Below are 12,462 nucleotides of genomic sequence, written 5' to 3' on the forward strand. Positions count from 1 at the left end.
TACCGCTGTGAGAACATACCAATATGTATCTACCGCTGTGAGAACATACTAATATGTATCTACCGCTGTGAGAACATACCAATATGTATCTACCACTGTGAGATCATACCAATATGTATCTACCACTGTGAGCGAGAACATACCAATATGTATCTACCGCTGTGAGATCATACCAATATGTATCTACCGCTGTGAGAACATACCAATATGTATCTACCACTGTGAGATCATACCAATATGTATCTACCGCTGTGAGCGAGAACATACCAATATGTGTCTACCACTGTGAGAACATACCAATATGTGTTTACCGCTGTGAGTGAGATCATACCAATATGTATCTACCACTGTGAGCGATAACATACCAATATGTGTCTACCGCTGTGAGCGAGAACATACCAATATGCATCTACCACTGTGAGAACATACCAATATGTATCTACCACTGTGAGAACATACCAATATGTATCTACCGCTGTGAGCGAGAACATACCAATATGTATCTACCGCTGTGAGAACATACCAATATGTATCTACCGCTGTGAGAACATACCAATATGTATCTACCGCTGTGAGAACATACCAATATGTGTCTACCACTGTGAGAACATACCAATATGTATCTACCGCTGTGAGTGAGAACATACCAATATGTATCTACCGCTGTGAGCGAGATCATACCAATATGTGTCTACCACTGTGAGCGAGAACATACCAATATGTATCTACCACTGTGAGCGAGAACATACCAATATGTATCTACCGCTGTGAGCGAGATCATACCAATATGTGTCTACCACTGTGAGAACATACCAATATGTATCTACCGCTGTGAGTGAGAACATACCAATATGTGTCTACCGCTGTGAGAACATACCAATATGTATCTACCGCTGTGAGAACATACCAATATGTATCTACCGCTGTGAGATCATACCAATATGTATCTACCGCTGTGAGAACATACCAATGTGTATCTACCGCTGTGAGCGAGAACATACCAATATGTGTCTACCGCTGTGAGAACATACCAAGATGTATCTACCGCTGTGAGAACATACCAATATGTATCTACCGCTGTGAGCGATACCAATATGTGTCTACCGCTGTGAGCGAGATCATACCAATATGTATCTACCTCTGTGAGAACATACCAATATGTGTCTACCACTGTGAGTGAGAACATACCAATATGTGTCTACCGCTGTGAGAACATACCAATATGTGTCTACCGCTGTGAGAACATACCAATATGTATCTACCGCTGTGAGCGAGATCATACCAATATGTGTCTACCGCTGTGAGAACATACCAATATGTATCTACCACTGTGAGAACATACCAATATGTGTCTACCACTGTGAGTGAGAACATACCAATATGTGTCTACCGCTGTGAGAACATACCAATATGTGTCTACCGCTGTGAGAACATACCAATATGTGTCTACCACTGTGAGTGAGAACATACCAATATGTGTCTACCGCTGTGAGCGAGAACATACCAATATGTATCTACCGCTGTGAGAACATACCAATATGTATCTACCTCTGTGAGAACATACCAATATGTGTCTACCGCTGTGAGAACATACCAATATGTATCTACCGCTGTGAGAACATACCAATATGTATCTACCACTGTGAGTGAGAACATACCAATATGTGTCTACCGCTGTGAGAACATACCAATATGTATCTACCACTGTGAGTGAGAACATACCAATATGTGTCTACCGCTGTGAGAACATACCAATATGTATCTACCACTGTGAGAACATACTAATATGTGTCTACCGCTGTGAGAACATACCAATATGTGTCTACCACTGTGAGTGAGAACATACCAATATGTATCTACCGCTGTGAGTGAGAACATACCAATATGTATCTACCGCTGTGAGTGAGAACATACCAATATGTATCTACCGCTGTGAGAACATACCAATATGTGTCTACCGCTGTGAGAACATACTAATATGTGTCTACCGCTGTGAGTGAGAACATACCAATATGTGTCTACCACTGTGAGCGAGATCATACCAATATGTATCTAATGGTAAAATAATTCTTCCTCTAATTTCGATTCCATTTTTGTTATGTCAACACATCACATTTTCTTGAATGCATGTTGACTCTATCATCATATAAATCTGACTTTATTTGAAAATGAAGATTTAGCTCTTCAATGACCCAGGCAGGTATGATCAGGTATGATCAGGTACGATCAGGTATGATTAGGTATGATCAGGTATGATTAGGTATGATTAGGTATGATCAGGTATGATCAGGAGTCACATTGATGTCTGTGTCGGTTCCATCCATTTTCTCCCACATATAAAAACCACTGCGCGCGTCCATCCGAAAATATTCCGAAATGTCAATAAAGGTTCTGTCACCATATTGCTAAGATAGAAGTCTATCTACTATGATTTTGATAAGATAAGGTAGGCCACGCATTTTGATATAACAGCTTTTTAAGGCGATCAATAAACATATTTGTTTGTTGATACATGTGAGTATATGTTAAATATTCAATATTGATTTAGTTTATAACTGTAATAAAACTTAGTAATGCAGTTGATAATATTTTTATTCGTTACCTTTATCATTCCAGCCGTCACTCCTAGACCAACCCCGCGACCTACGCCAGCTCCAATCAAAGGTAGAGTTAAATGTTTACTACATATATATATATATACACATATTATCATATTACAAAACAATGTAACGGTGATATCAAAAGAAAGGACAACTCTGCCAAATAAGCTCTTGGTTTTGGGACAAAAATATTAAAACGCGATATAAGAAAATAGTGTTTATAGAACTGTGATTTTGAATCAAATGTTTAATAATTATCTAATCAATCGTTAAATGTATTTTAGTGACATCTAAAGATCTTATTATCTTGTTACGGAGAAGTTTTTGTTTTTGTTTTTTGTTTTTGTTTTTGTTTTTGTCTGGTGATATAAATCTGTAAGTTTTTATCTTCCTTACAAAGCGTGTCTGATTGTTGGTGTTTATAGATTGCCGATACCGAGACCTTGACGTGGTCTTCCTCCTGGACAAGTCCACCAGTCTTCAAACTCAAACAAATTTCAACAAGGAGCTGGTTTTCGTTAACGACTTCCTCGATGAAATTGACATCGATTCCGGCTCCGCCCAAGTTGCTGTGATGACATTTAGTGACGATCCGAAGGTCGAGTTCCCCCTTAACCGGTACAATTCCAGATTTGGTGTCGAGCAGGGTCTACTCGGTGTTAAATACACCTATGGTAACACGTACACCGACAGAGCCATCAAGACTCTGGTAGACGACGTCCTAAGAATCCAGAGCGGGGCTCGCCCGGGGGTCATGAAGGTTGTCATCATTGTAACGGATGGTAAATCAACTGATCCATATTCTCTCGCCGATCAGACTGCTAGGCTACACAGGATGTCTGCTACTGTCTTCGCCATTGGTAAGCTTAGAAAATGTTACGTGAAGTTGATTGTTATGTTGATAAGGTGTGAGTTGGAGGTACAGACTTTTGCGTCCCTCAGATGTAGGATAGAAATGGGATTATAGTGTTAGTACGACAGATCCATCTGTTTCTCACTATCATTTCACTGCCATCTTCTCAGTTCTTTTTTATCACGTGTATATGTTATAGACATGCTTATTACAAATATGTCGACTTGTCAGGTCGCGAAGGTAAGTCATAAGTCATAGCTAGGGGTAACATAGACTGGGCCACCAGCCCCTAAGTTTTTTTTGTTAGAACTGCTCCACTAAATTTTAATACTACATTACCCCCCCCCCCCCCCCCCCCCCCCCCCCCCACACACACACACACACACACACACCTAGTTTACATATCCAAGTGACCAAAACATAAAGGTCAGTTTTATATTTTAATATTCTAGAGACAGAGAGCCAGTGTAGAGGTAACACGAAGTTATTGTTAGATGAATTGAATCGTTTTATGAAACATGCCCAGTTAAACTATGAACACAACGTTAACTTTTCAGATGTTCACAAAGCCTTATATTTATTATGCCACAGACGTCTTGAATACTGTAGATGTACATATTTTAGCGACAATCTTAATTCAACGCTTTTCGCACTGGAATCATCACGCTAAAGTATCTATAGTAATCCTAATCTACATTGGTATTTACGGTAATCCTAATCTACATTGGTATCTATAGTAATCCTAATCTACATTGGTATTGATGGTAATCCTAATCTACATTGGTATCTATGGTAATCCTAATCTACATTGGTATCTATGGTAATCCTAATCTACATTGGTATTTACGGTAATCCTAATCTACATTGGTATTTACGGTAATCCTAATCTACATTGGTATTTATGGTAATCCTAATCTACATTGGTATTTATGGTAATCCTAATCTACATTGGTATTTATGGTAATCCTAATCTACATTGGTATCTATAGTAATCCTAATCTACGTTGGTATTGATGGTAATCCTAATCTACATTGGTATTTACGGTAATCCTAATCTACATTGGTATTTACGGTAATCCTAATCTACATTGGTATTTATGGTAATCCTAATCTACATTGGTATTTATGGTAATCCTAATCTACATTGGTATCTATAGTAATCCTTATCTACATTGGTATTGATGATAATCCCAATCTACATTGGTATTTATAGTAATCCTAATCTACATTGGTATTTATGGTAATCCTTATCTACATTGGTATTTACGGTAATCCTAATCTACATTGGTATTTACGATAATCCTAATCTACATTGGTATTTACGGTAATCCTTATCTACATTGGTATTGATGATAATCCCAATCTACATTGGTATTTATGGTAATCCTAATCTACATTGGTATTTATGGTAATCCTTATCTACATTGGTATTTACGGTAATCCTAATCTACATTGGTATTTACGGTAATCCTAATCTACATTGGTATTCACGGTAATCCTAATCTACATTGGTATTTACGGTAATCCTTATCTACGTTGGTATTGATGGTAATCCTAATCTACATTGGTATTTACGGTAATCCTAATCTACATTAGTATTTACGGTAATCCTAATCTACATTGGTATTTATGGTAATCCTAATCTACATTGGTATTTATGGTAATCCTAATCTACATTGGTATCTATAGTAATCCTAATCTACGTTGGTATTGATGGTAATCCTAATCTACATTGGTATTTACGGTAATCCTAATCTACATTGGTATTTATGGTAATCCTAATCTACATTGGTATTTATGGTAATCCTAATCTACATTGGTATCTATAGTAATCCTAATCTACGTTGGTATTGATGGTAATCCTAATCTACATTGGTATTTACGGTAATCCTAATCTACATTAGTATTCACGGTAATCCTAATCTACATTGGTATCTATAGTAATCCTAATCTACATTGGTATTTACGGTAATCCTTATCTACATCATATCTTACGTTATTGACACTAATTACATTGACATGTGACTAATTAATGTGTTAATTAATCCTCGCAGGTGTCGGTGAAGCTATTGATCAGTCCGAATTACGAATGATGGCGTCCGAATCAGATAACGTGTTCATGGTGGACGATCTCAACGCACTTCAGAACATCCGCATACAGCTGGCGTCTCGTGTGTGTGGAAACGACCGAAACAGTATCCCTCTGGACCGCTTCCGGTTAGGGCCACGAGTCTAAGGTATGACGTAATGACCTAGGTAGTCTGTAAAACAGTAGTTATAGGATTAAAGTCAGGGATTCCCTCCGTCAAAATATAATTCCCTGTTCTCCATTTTAACACGCTTGACATTATCAGCTAATGATGAAATAAAGCATTGATTGAAGTGTTTATCCATAGACTTGATGACGTCTGAATGCGTCCAAATTACAAATTGGTTGCTTGGATGTTTGATGTACCACTTATGTCATTATTGTTTTTATCTATTATCAAAATAACTAATTTGAATTCATTTTTCATTTCACAGTAAAACGGCAGATAGCAGTTTGACCAGCGCAAGTAGGCGGGACAACTGATTGTACTAGTAAAATATATGAACCAAAGCAATGCAAATATTTTAAGCAGTCATATTTAATGGCCAGATTGATAAACCATTTTGCACAAAAAACATAAAAATGTTTTGTAATGAGTAACAAACACATGTAAATGGACTTAACGCGAAGTGTTTAGATAAAAAAAATCATTTTGTTTTTAAATTTCGGCGTCTGTATAATATTAAATACTTAGGAAATGATTTGAGCTATGGAGATGGATAATATCTAGAGATATAGGTTTTTAAAATTGTATTATTTTGTATTTATCTTATGTATCAGCATAGTACATTCCACACATCGGTTACATTCCAGTATAGACTATATTAATAAACATATGTTTATGAAGCGTAAGAAATCGTTTGTATATTAGACTTAGCTTTGTACCACTTTGACTCAGTAAGAAATTGTCATTTAACGTTTTTTTTTTTTTTTTTTTTTTTGGTTGTATGGATGTTTTTGATGTCTGTGTTACATCTGTGTTTCCTGAATCCAGTTTGCCGCTGACACGTATTCCTGTCGGGTAATCAGCAAAACAATTTGTGTTTCAAAAAATGACATCAGTCTAGCTCAGATCCAATACTCTACCTCTTATTGAATGCTATTTCGCTTGTTATTTAGCGTTTTTACAAAAGTAGCTATGGAAACCTGTTAAATTAACCAATAGTGAGAGGGCAATCGTTGGGACACAAACGAAATTTTAAATAAAGCAATAGATTAGTTTTTGATCGAAAATAAATCAAGTGTTTGTTCAACATCACGTTTGACTGCTCAGTACTAAACAATGATTAAATATATCAAAATATGGCCTATCTAAGGAAACTGTAAAGCGATTTTACTTACCTTTCAGCCAAGGTTATTTCTTAAGGGGAAAATGAATAGGATTTTTGGTGTGAGAAATATCAAGTTAGGATGTCCAGGGTGTCCACAACGAAATACAGTAATATTCTAATAAACGACTCGCATGTAGACTTGACCAAGAAAAAAAATATAATTCAAGAAAGTTAATAGCTTATTAGATATAGTTTGCATCGTCAGATTACCACAAAACTAGCCTTTTTTTTTTAAATATCGACATTTAATACTTTCTCTTTATGATGGACACAATATACAATCTGTAGGTCCGATATATCTACACGTTAAGGGAACAAATTACTGTAACCTATCTTTGTTTCGCAGGTACATTATTTATAATACGTTACTGCTAAAGTGGCCTGGAAGACACGGAGATATTTGACGTCTTTAAGGATACTGATATATACATAACTTTACGCATTTTCTTTAAGATTTACATTTTATGTAATATTCATTAATTTCGGCGTTGAATCCAGTGTACCACATAACATCCTTAGTTATGACAAAAGGAATTGTTTTCAATATAAGTATCCGGTATAGTTGACAAGTAATAACAAAGAATACTGTTTCTCTTATTGCTTTTGTGTGATAAATTTTCATTGTCAACACAAGAATGTAAACAAGCGCTTATTGTCCGTATTTACACGGTCTGTAGAAACACATAACCACGATGTGCTAACCGGTTACTGGTTCAGATGGTATCTGATTTATATTTTCAATGACTCAAAAAATTAAACATTGTTATTTTTTATAATTTTAATGAAAACATTCCATAAAATTGATAGAAGTAAATGATCAACAATGCCTTTCAATATGTTAGTTGTGTTCAGTATGATGAAAACACAGTCCCGTTGATAGATATACAATCATTGTATAGTATATAGCCATACATTATAAATGATTGTATAATTGTACATGTATATATCGTTTGTATGAAGTCTTTGTTTTTCAACCATGCATTTAGATTCAATAGCAATTGTCAGAAAATATATTCAAGTTTCCATTGAGAAATCTGGTTAAAATGGACATTATTTAAAAACAAAATAATAAAAAATCATAAAAATTAATATCAATTTCAAGAAAAGGTATTTTTTATTTATGTAGCATGAACGGCTAAAAATAGACTATTGTTTTAAATTAGTATTTTTTTTGGACAATGCCTGATTGGTGATCAAAGACATTTGCTAACAATGTGTATTATATATATTACTTATTAATTCATCGTTTACTTAACATGTCGTTAAATGAGTATCATTATATTTTGTAAATGTCATTTAATAAAATGCAGCAGCATTCTGTAGCATACCTATTTTGTTTTATTTTATAGAATCTGTTTCTGAGTTCAATGAGGTGTGTAGTCATTGAAGCAGAACACCATGGCTATTCCGAAATTCCTGGTCTTTAACGGGAGTTTCTTTATAAATGTTGCAGGTACTTTATCCTCCGTTTTTCGATGTTTAGTTAGATTTAAAGTATCGTCTATAACCAGACAGATGTTGAAGGAGTAGCAAAGGAAGTGTTAAGGCTCTGTGACCTGATGTTGTTAATTGTTAGTGGACAAACATTCCTTTCTTTAGTTCCGCAATAGTAAAGTACCAAACCAAAGTAACCGTGAAACATTTAATCCACTAATATCGTCTGAAATGTTTCAAAAGTAAGATGTATTCTGTTCAAAATCATGTATGCGAATAAACAGTTACGATCAAGTTACCAAGGTCAAACATCGCCGATCAAGTTACCAAGGTCAAACATCGCCGATCAAGTTACCAAGGTCAAACATCACCGATCAAGTTACCAAGGTCAAACATCACCGATCAAGTTACCAAGGTTAAAATTAATGATCGAGTTACTGACGTCGAACATAAATGACCGATTTTCCAAGGTCGGACAGTAACGATCGAGCTATCAAGGTCGAACATTAACGATCGAATTACCAAGGTCAAACATCGCCGATCAAGTTACCAAGGTCAAACATCGCCGATCAAGTTACCAAGGTCAAACATCACCGATCAAGTTACCAAGGTCAAACATCGCCGATCAAGCTACCAAGGTCAAACATCACCGATCAAGTTACCAAGGTCAAACATCACCGATCGAGTTACCTAGGTTAAGATTAATGATCGAGTTACTGACGTCGAACATAAATGACCGATTTTCCAAGGTCGGACAGTAACGATCGAGCTATCAAGGTCGAACATTAACGATCGAATTATCAAGGTCGAACATTAACGATCGAGTTACGAGGTTGAACATTATCAATCGAGTTACCAAGGTTGAAATAAAAGGTTATAAATGAACAAGGTCACCCGAACAGCTAAATCGTCAACACAACGAACCCTTTCACAGTCTTACATCAGGTTATATTAATATATGTCAGTCATGGACTGTTAAAACCATGTTAAATGTTGTACAGTATATACATACATTTGCTATTTTGACCGGAAAGTCTTAGACCAGTAACAACTAATCATACACACTTCAATAGTATTAACAAGACGAAGACCTCCCCGAACATGTTTACAATATAACTAATCTCTGACTTCCTCCATCATCGGTCATGGTCACGGGTTTACTCTATCAAACAACCCCGAATTTAAATAGATTTTTTTGTCGTACAACAAATATTACTTCCCGACTTTTAACACGAAAACATCGTATTGGTAATAGTTCATACCACGCTATTCGTTATGTAACTGGAGCGTGTCGGGCCCAGTCTGCGTACGTCAAACCGCACCCGACTCGCCCTTGTGGACCAACAACCCAGGTTCGATGGGTAACTTGTATCTGTCGTATAGAGAGAAAACAAACGTCTTGAACTACAATTAACCATTTATTAATGACGATATAAACATTTACAACATGAAATTACATATAAACAAACAACAGCATAGGCCTAGCTATATCTAACATCCTAACCTAAAACCAATCCCCATACCTGTACGACCAAACTAAACCCAACATCCCGACCAATACTACCCAACCAAGACCCTACATACCCTAACGCTACATTAGTACTGGCGAGGAAGACGTGGCAGCACACACGAAACTAATCCATCAGACTGCCCAGTATGCGATACACCACCCTGAATTTATCCCACTTTTTAACAATACAAAACTATAAGGACCAATCACGACAGAGGATACACAGGCACGACAGACACTGACGAAAAAGCAAGCAACTACGAACAATGCACGAAAAAAACATCGACCAGAGACAGCACACGTGCACAGAGGACTAGCAAAGGTCAAGGTGACACAGGTACACATAGTACAGACACAGCATATAGGCATAGCATATAGTTAGCGTTAAGCTTAACCCTGTCAGAACACCCCCCGTTATAATCCCTAATCGACTTTTACAACAAAGTAGTGACTAGTGAAACATAAAAAAAATACCTGATTTAAACATTCTGGTCAAAAGAAATATCTTCTGTTTGTGATGTTATGGCCAAAATTAAGCTATTAATAGAATCCCGCCATACCTTGAGTGACAGAGAATTCTGGTATTTTCCTGACCGTCTAACCCGAGTTAAGAGTTGAGATATCACTCCGAGGAAAAAAACTGTTTAGCTGAGGTAAAATATGCAGATTTGTGAGAAAAACAAATAACAAAAAACAAAAACAAAACTTCACTGTTCAAAAGTCTTAATAGTGCCTAGCATACTTGATGATTGAAATGTCTCTCAATAATTTAAGTGAATTCATTCAAAACCGCCATTTGCATTTCAAAGTAAAAACAGAATCGATTTGTACACTTTTATGGAACATATCCTGTCAACCTAATGATCCTATTGTGTGATGTAGACGCTTGTGAGCAGAACGACATGACTATCGTGTGCAACATATGTGATCCGCATGAGCTTATCGCGTTCTCCTGAAACATGCATTTTTTCGCATGTTATTTTAAATTTAATATTTTAACAGGCTACATGTCAAAACCAAGGGCCCGGTATAGCCTTGTTACAAACTAACAAAACCAAGGGCCCGGTATAGCCTTGTTACAAACTAACAAAACCAAGGGCCCGGTATAGCCTTGTTACAAACTAACAAAACCAAGGGCCCGGTATAGCCTTGTTACAAACTAACAAAACCAAGGGCCCGGTATAGCCTTGTTACAAACTAACAAAACCAAGGGCCCGGTATAGCCTTGTTACAAACTAACAAAACCAAGGGCCCGGTATAGCCTTGTTACAAACTAACAAAACCAAGGGCCCGGTATAGCCTTGTTACAAACTAACAAAACCAAGGGCCCGGTATAGCCTTGTTACAAACTAACAAAACCAAGGGCCCGGTATAGCCTTGTTACAAACTAACAAAACCAAGGGCCCGGTATAGCCTTGTTACAAACTAACAAAACCAAGGGCCCGGTATAGCCTTGTTACAAACTAACAAAACCAAGGGCCCGGTATAGCCTTTTACAAACTAACAAAACCAAGGGCCCGGTATAGCCTTGTTACAAACTAACAAAACCAAGGGCCCGGTATAGCCTTGTTACAAACTAACAAAACCAAGGGCCCGGTATAGCCTTGTTACAAACTAACAAAACCAAGGGCCCGGTATAGCCTTGTTACAAACTAACAAAACCAAGGGCCCGGTATAGCCTTGTTACAAACTAACAAAACCAAGGGCCCGGTATAGCCTTTTACAAACTAACAAAACCAAGGGCCCGGTATAGCCTTGTTACAAACTAACAAAACCAAGGGCCCGGTATAGCCTTGTTACAAACTAACAAAACCAAGGGCCCGGTATAGCCTTTTACAAACTAACAAATTGTTACCTCCCTTAAATTTCACCAGACTTGTGATTAATACTCGAGTTGGCTTGTAGAAATATCTACGGATATGATATTTAAATGATGATTGAATCATTCTGCGTAGAAGATATTAAACAAAATTACTCCTGTGTATTTCTCTCGTTCTACATCCCTTGATAACTTCTGAACTTAATTTCAGTTGATGAGAGTTATCTCCCTTTCACCATAAACTGAACAATACAAATGAAACATCGTCCTAGACAGACAAGTATTACAACATAACTTCAAAACAGCTTTTTGGAAGGCTACAGTAAACTTATTGGACGACTACAGGTAACTTATTGGACGACTACAGGTAACTTATTGGAAGACTACAGGTAACTTATTGGACGGCTACAGGTAACTTATTGGACGGCTACAGGTAACTTATTGGACGACTACAGGTAACTTATTGGACGGCTACAGGTAACTTATTGGACGACTACAGGTAACTTTTTGGACGACTACAGGTAACTTATTGGACGGCTACAGGTAACTTATTGGACGACTACATGTAACTTATTGGAAGGCTAGAGGTAACTTTTTGGACGACTACAGGTAACTTATTGGAAGGCTAGAGGTAACTTATTGGACGGCTACAGGTAACTTATTGGAAGGCTAGAGGTAACTTATTGGACAGCTAAAGGTAACTTATTGGACGACTACAGGTAACTTATTGGACGGCTACAGGTAACTTATCGGACGGCTACAGGTAACTTATTGGACAGCTACAGGTAACTTATTGGACGGCTACAGGTAACTTATTGGACAGCTA

At 36.9% G+C, this 12,462-nt stretch overlaps 1 protein-coding gene across 3 annotated transcripts in view; it reads left to right on the forward strand.

Moving 5' to 3' along the window:
- Nucleotides 1-8,198, forward strand: part of LOC117332408 (cartilage matrix protein-like) — an 83,307-nt gene extending 75,109 nt beyond the window's left edge. For all 3 annotated transcript variants that reach the window (XM_033891293.1, XM_033891292.1, XM_033891294.1), the window contains 4 exons: nt 2,617-2,664; nt 3,026-3,460; nt 5,508-5,690; nt 5,977-8,198. In XM_033891293.1, coding sequence (XP_033747184.1) covers nt 2,617-2,664; nt 3,026-3,460; nt 5,508-5,689 — 665 coding nt within the window. In that variant the 3' untranslated portion in view covers nt 5,690; nt 5,977-8,198. The remainder of the gene's footprint in view (nt 1-2,616; nt 2,665-3,025; nt 3,461-5,507; nt 5,691-5,976) is intronic.
- The last annotated feature ends 4,264 nt before the right edge of the window (nt 8,199-12,462 follow it).

Source organism: Pecten maximus, chromosome 8 (assembly GCF_902652985.1).
Source record: "Pecten maximus chromosome 8, xPecMax1.1, whole genome shotgun sequence".
NCBI lineage: Eukaryota > Metazoa > Mollusca > Bivalvia > Pectinida > Pectinidae > Pecten > Pecten maximus.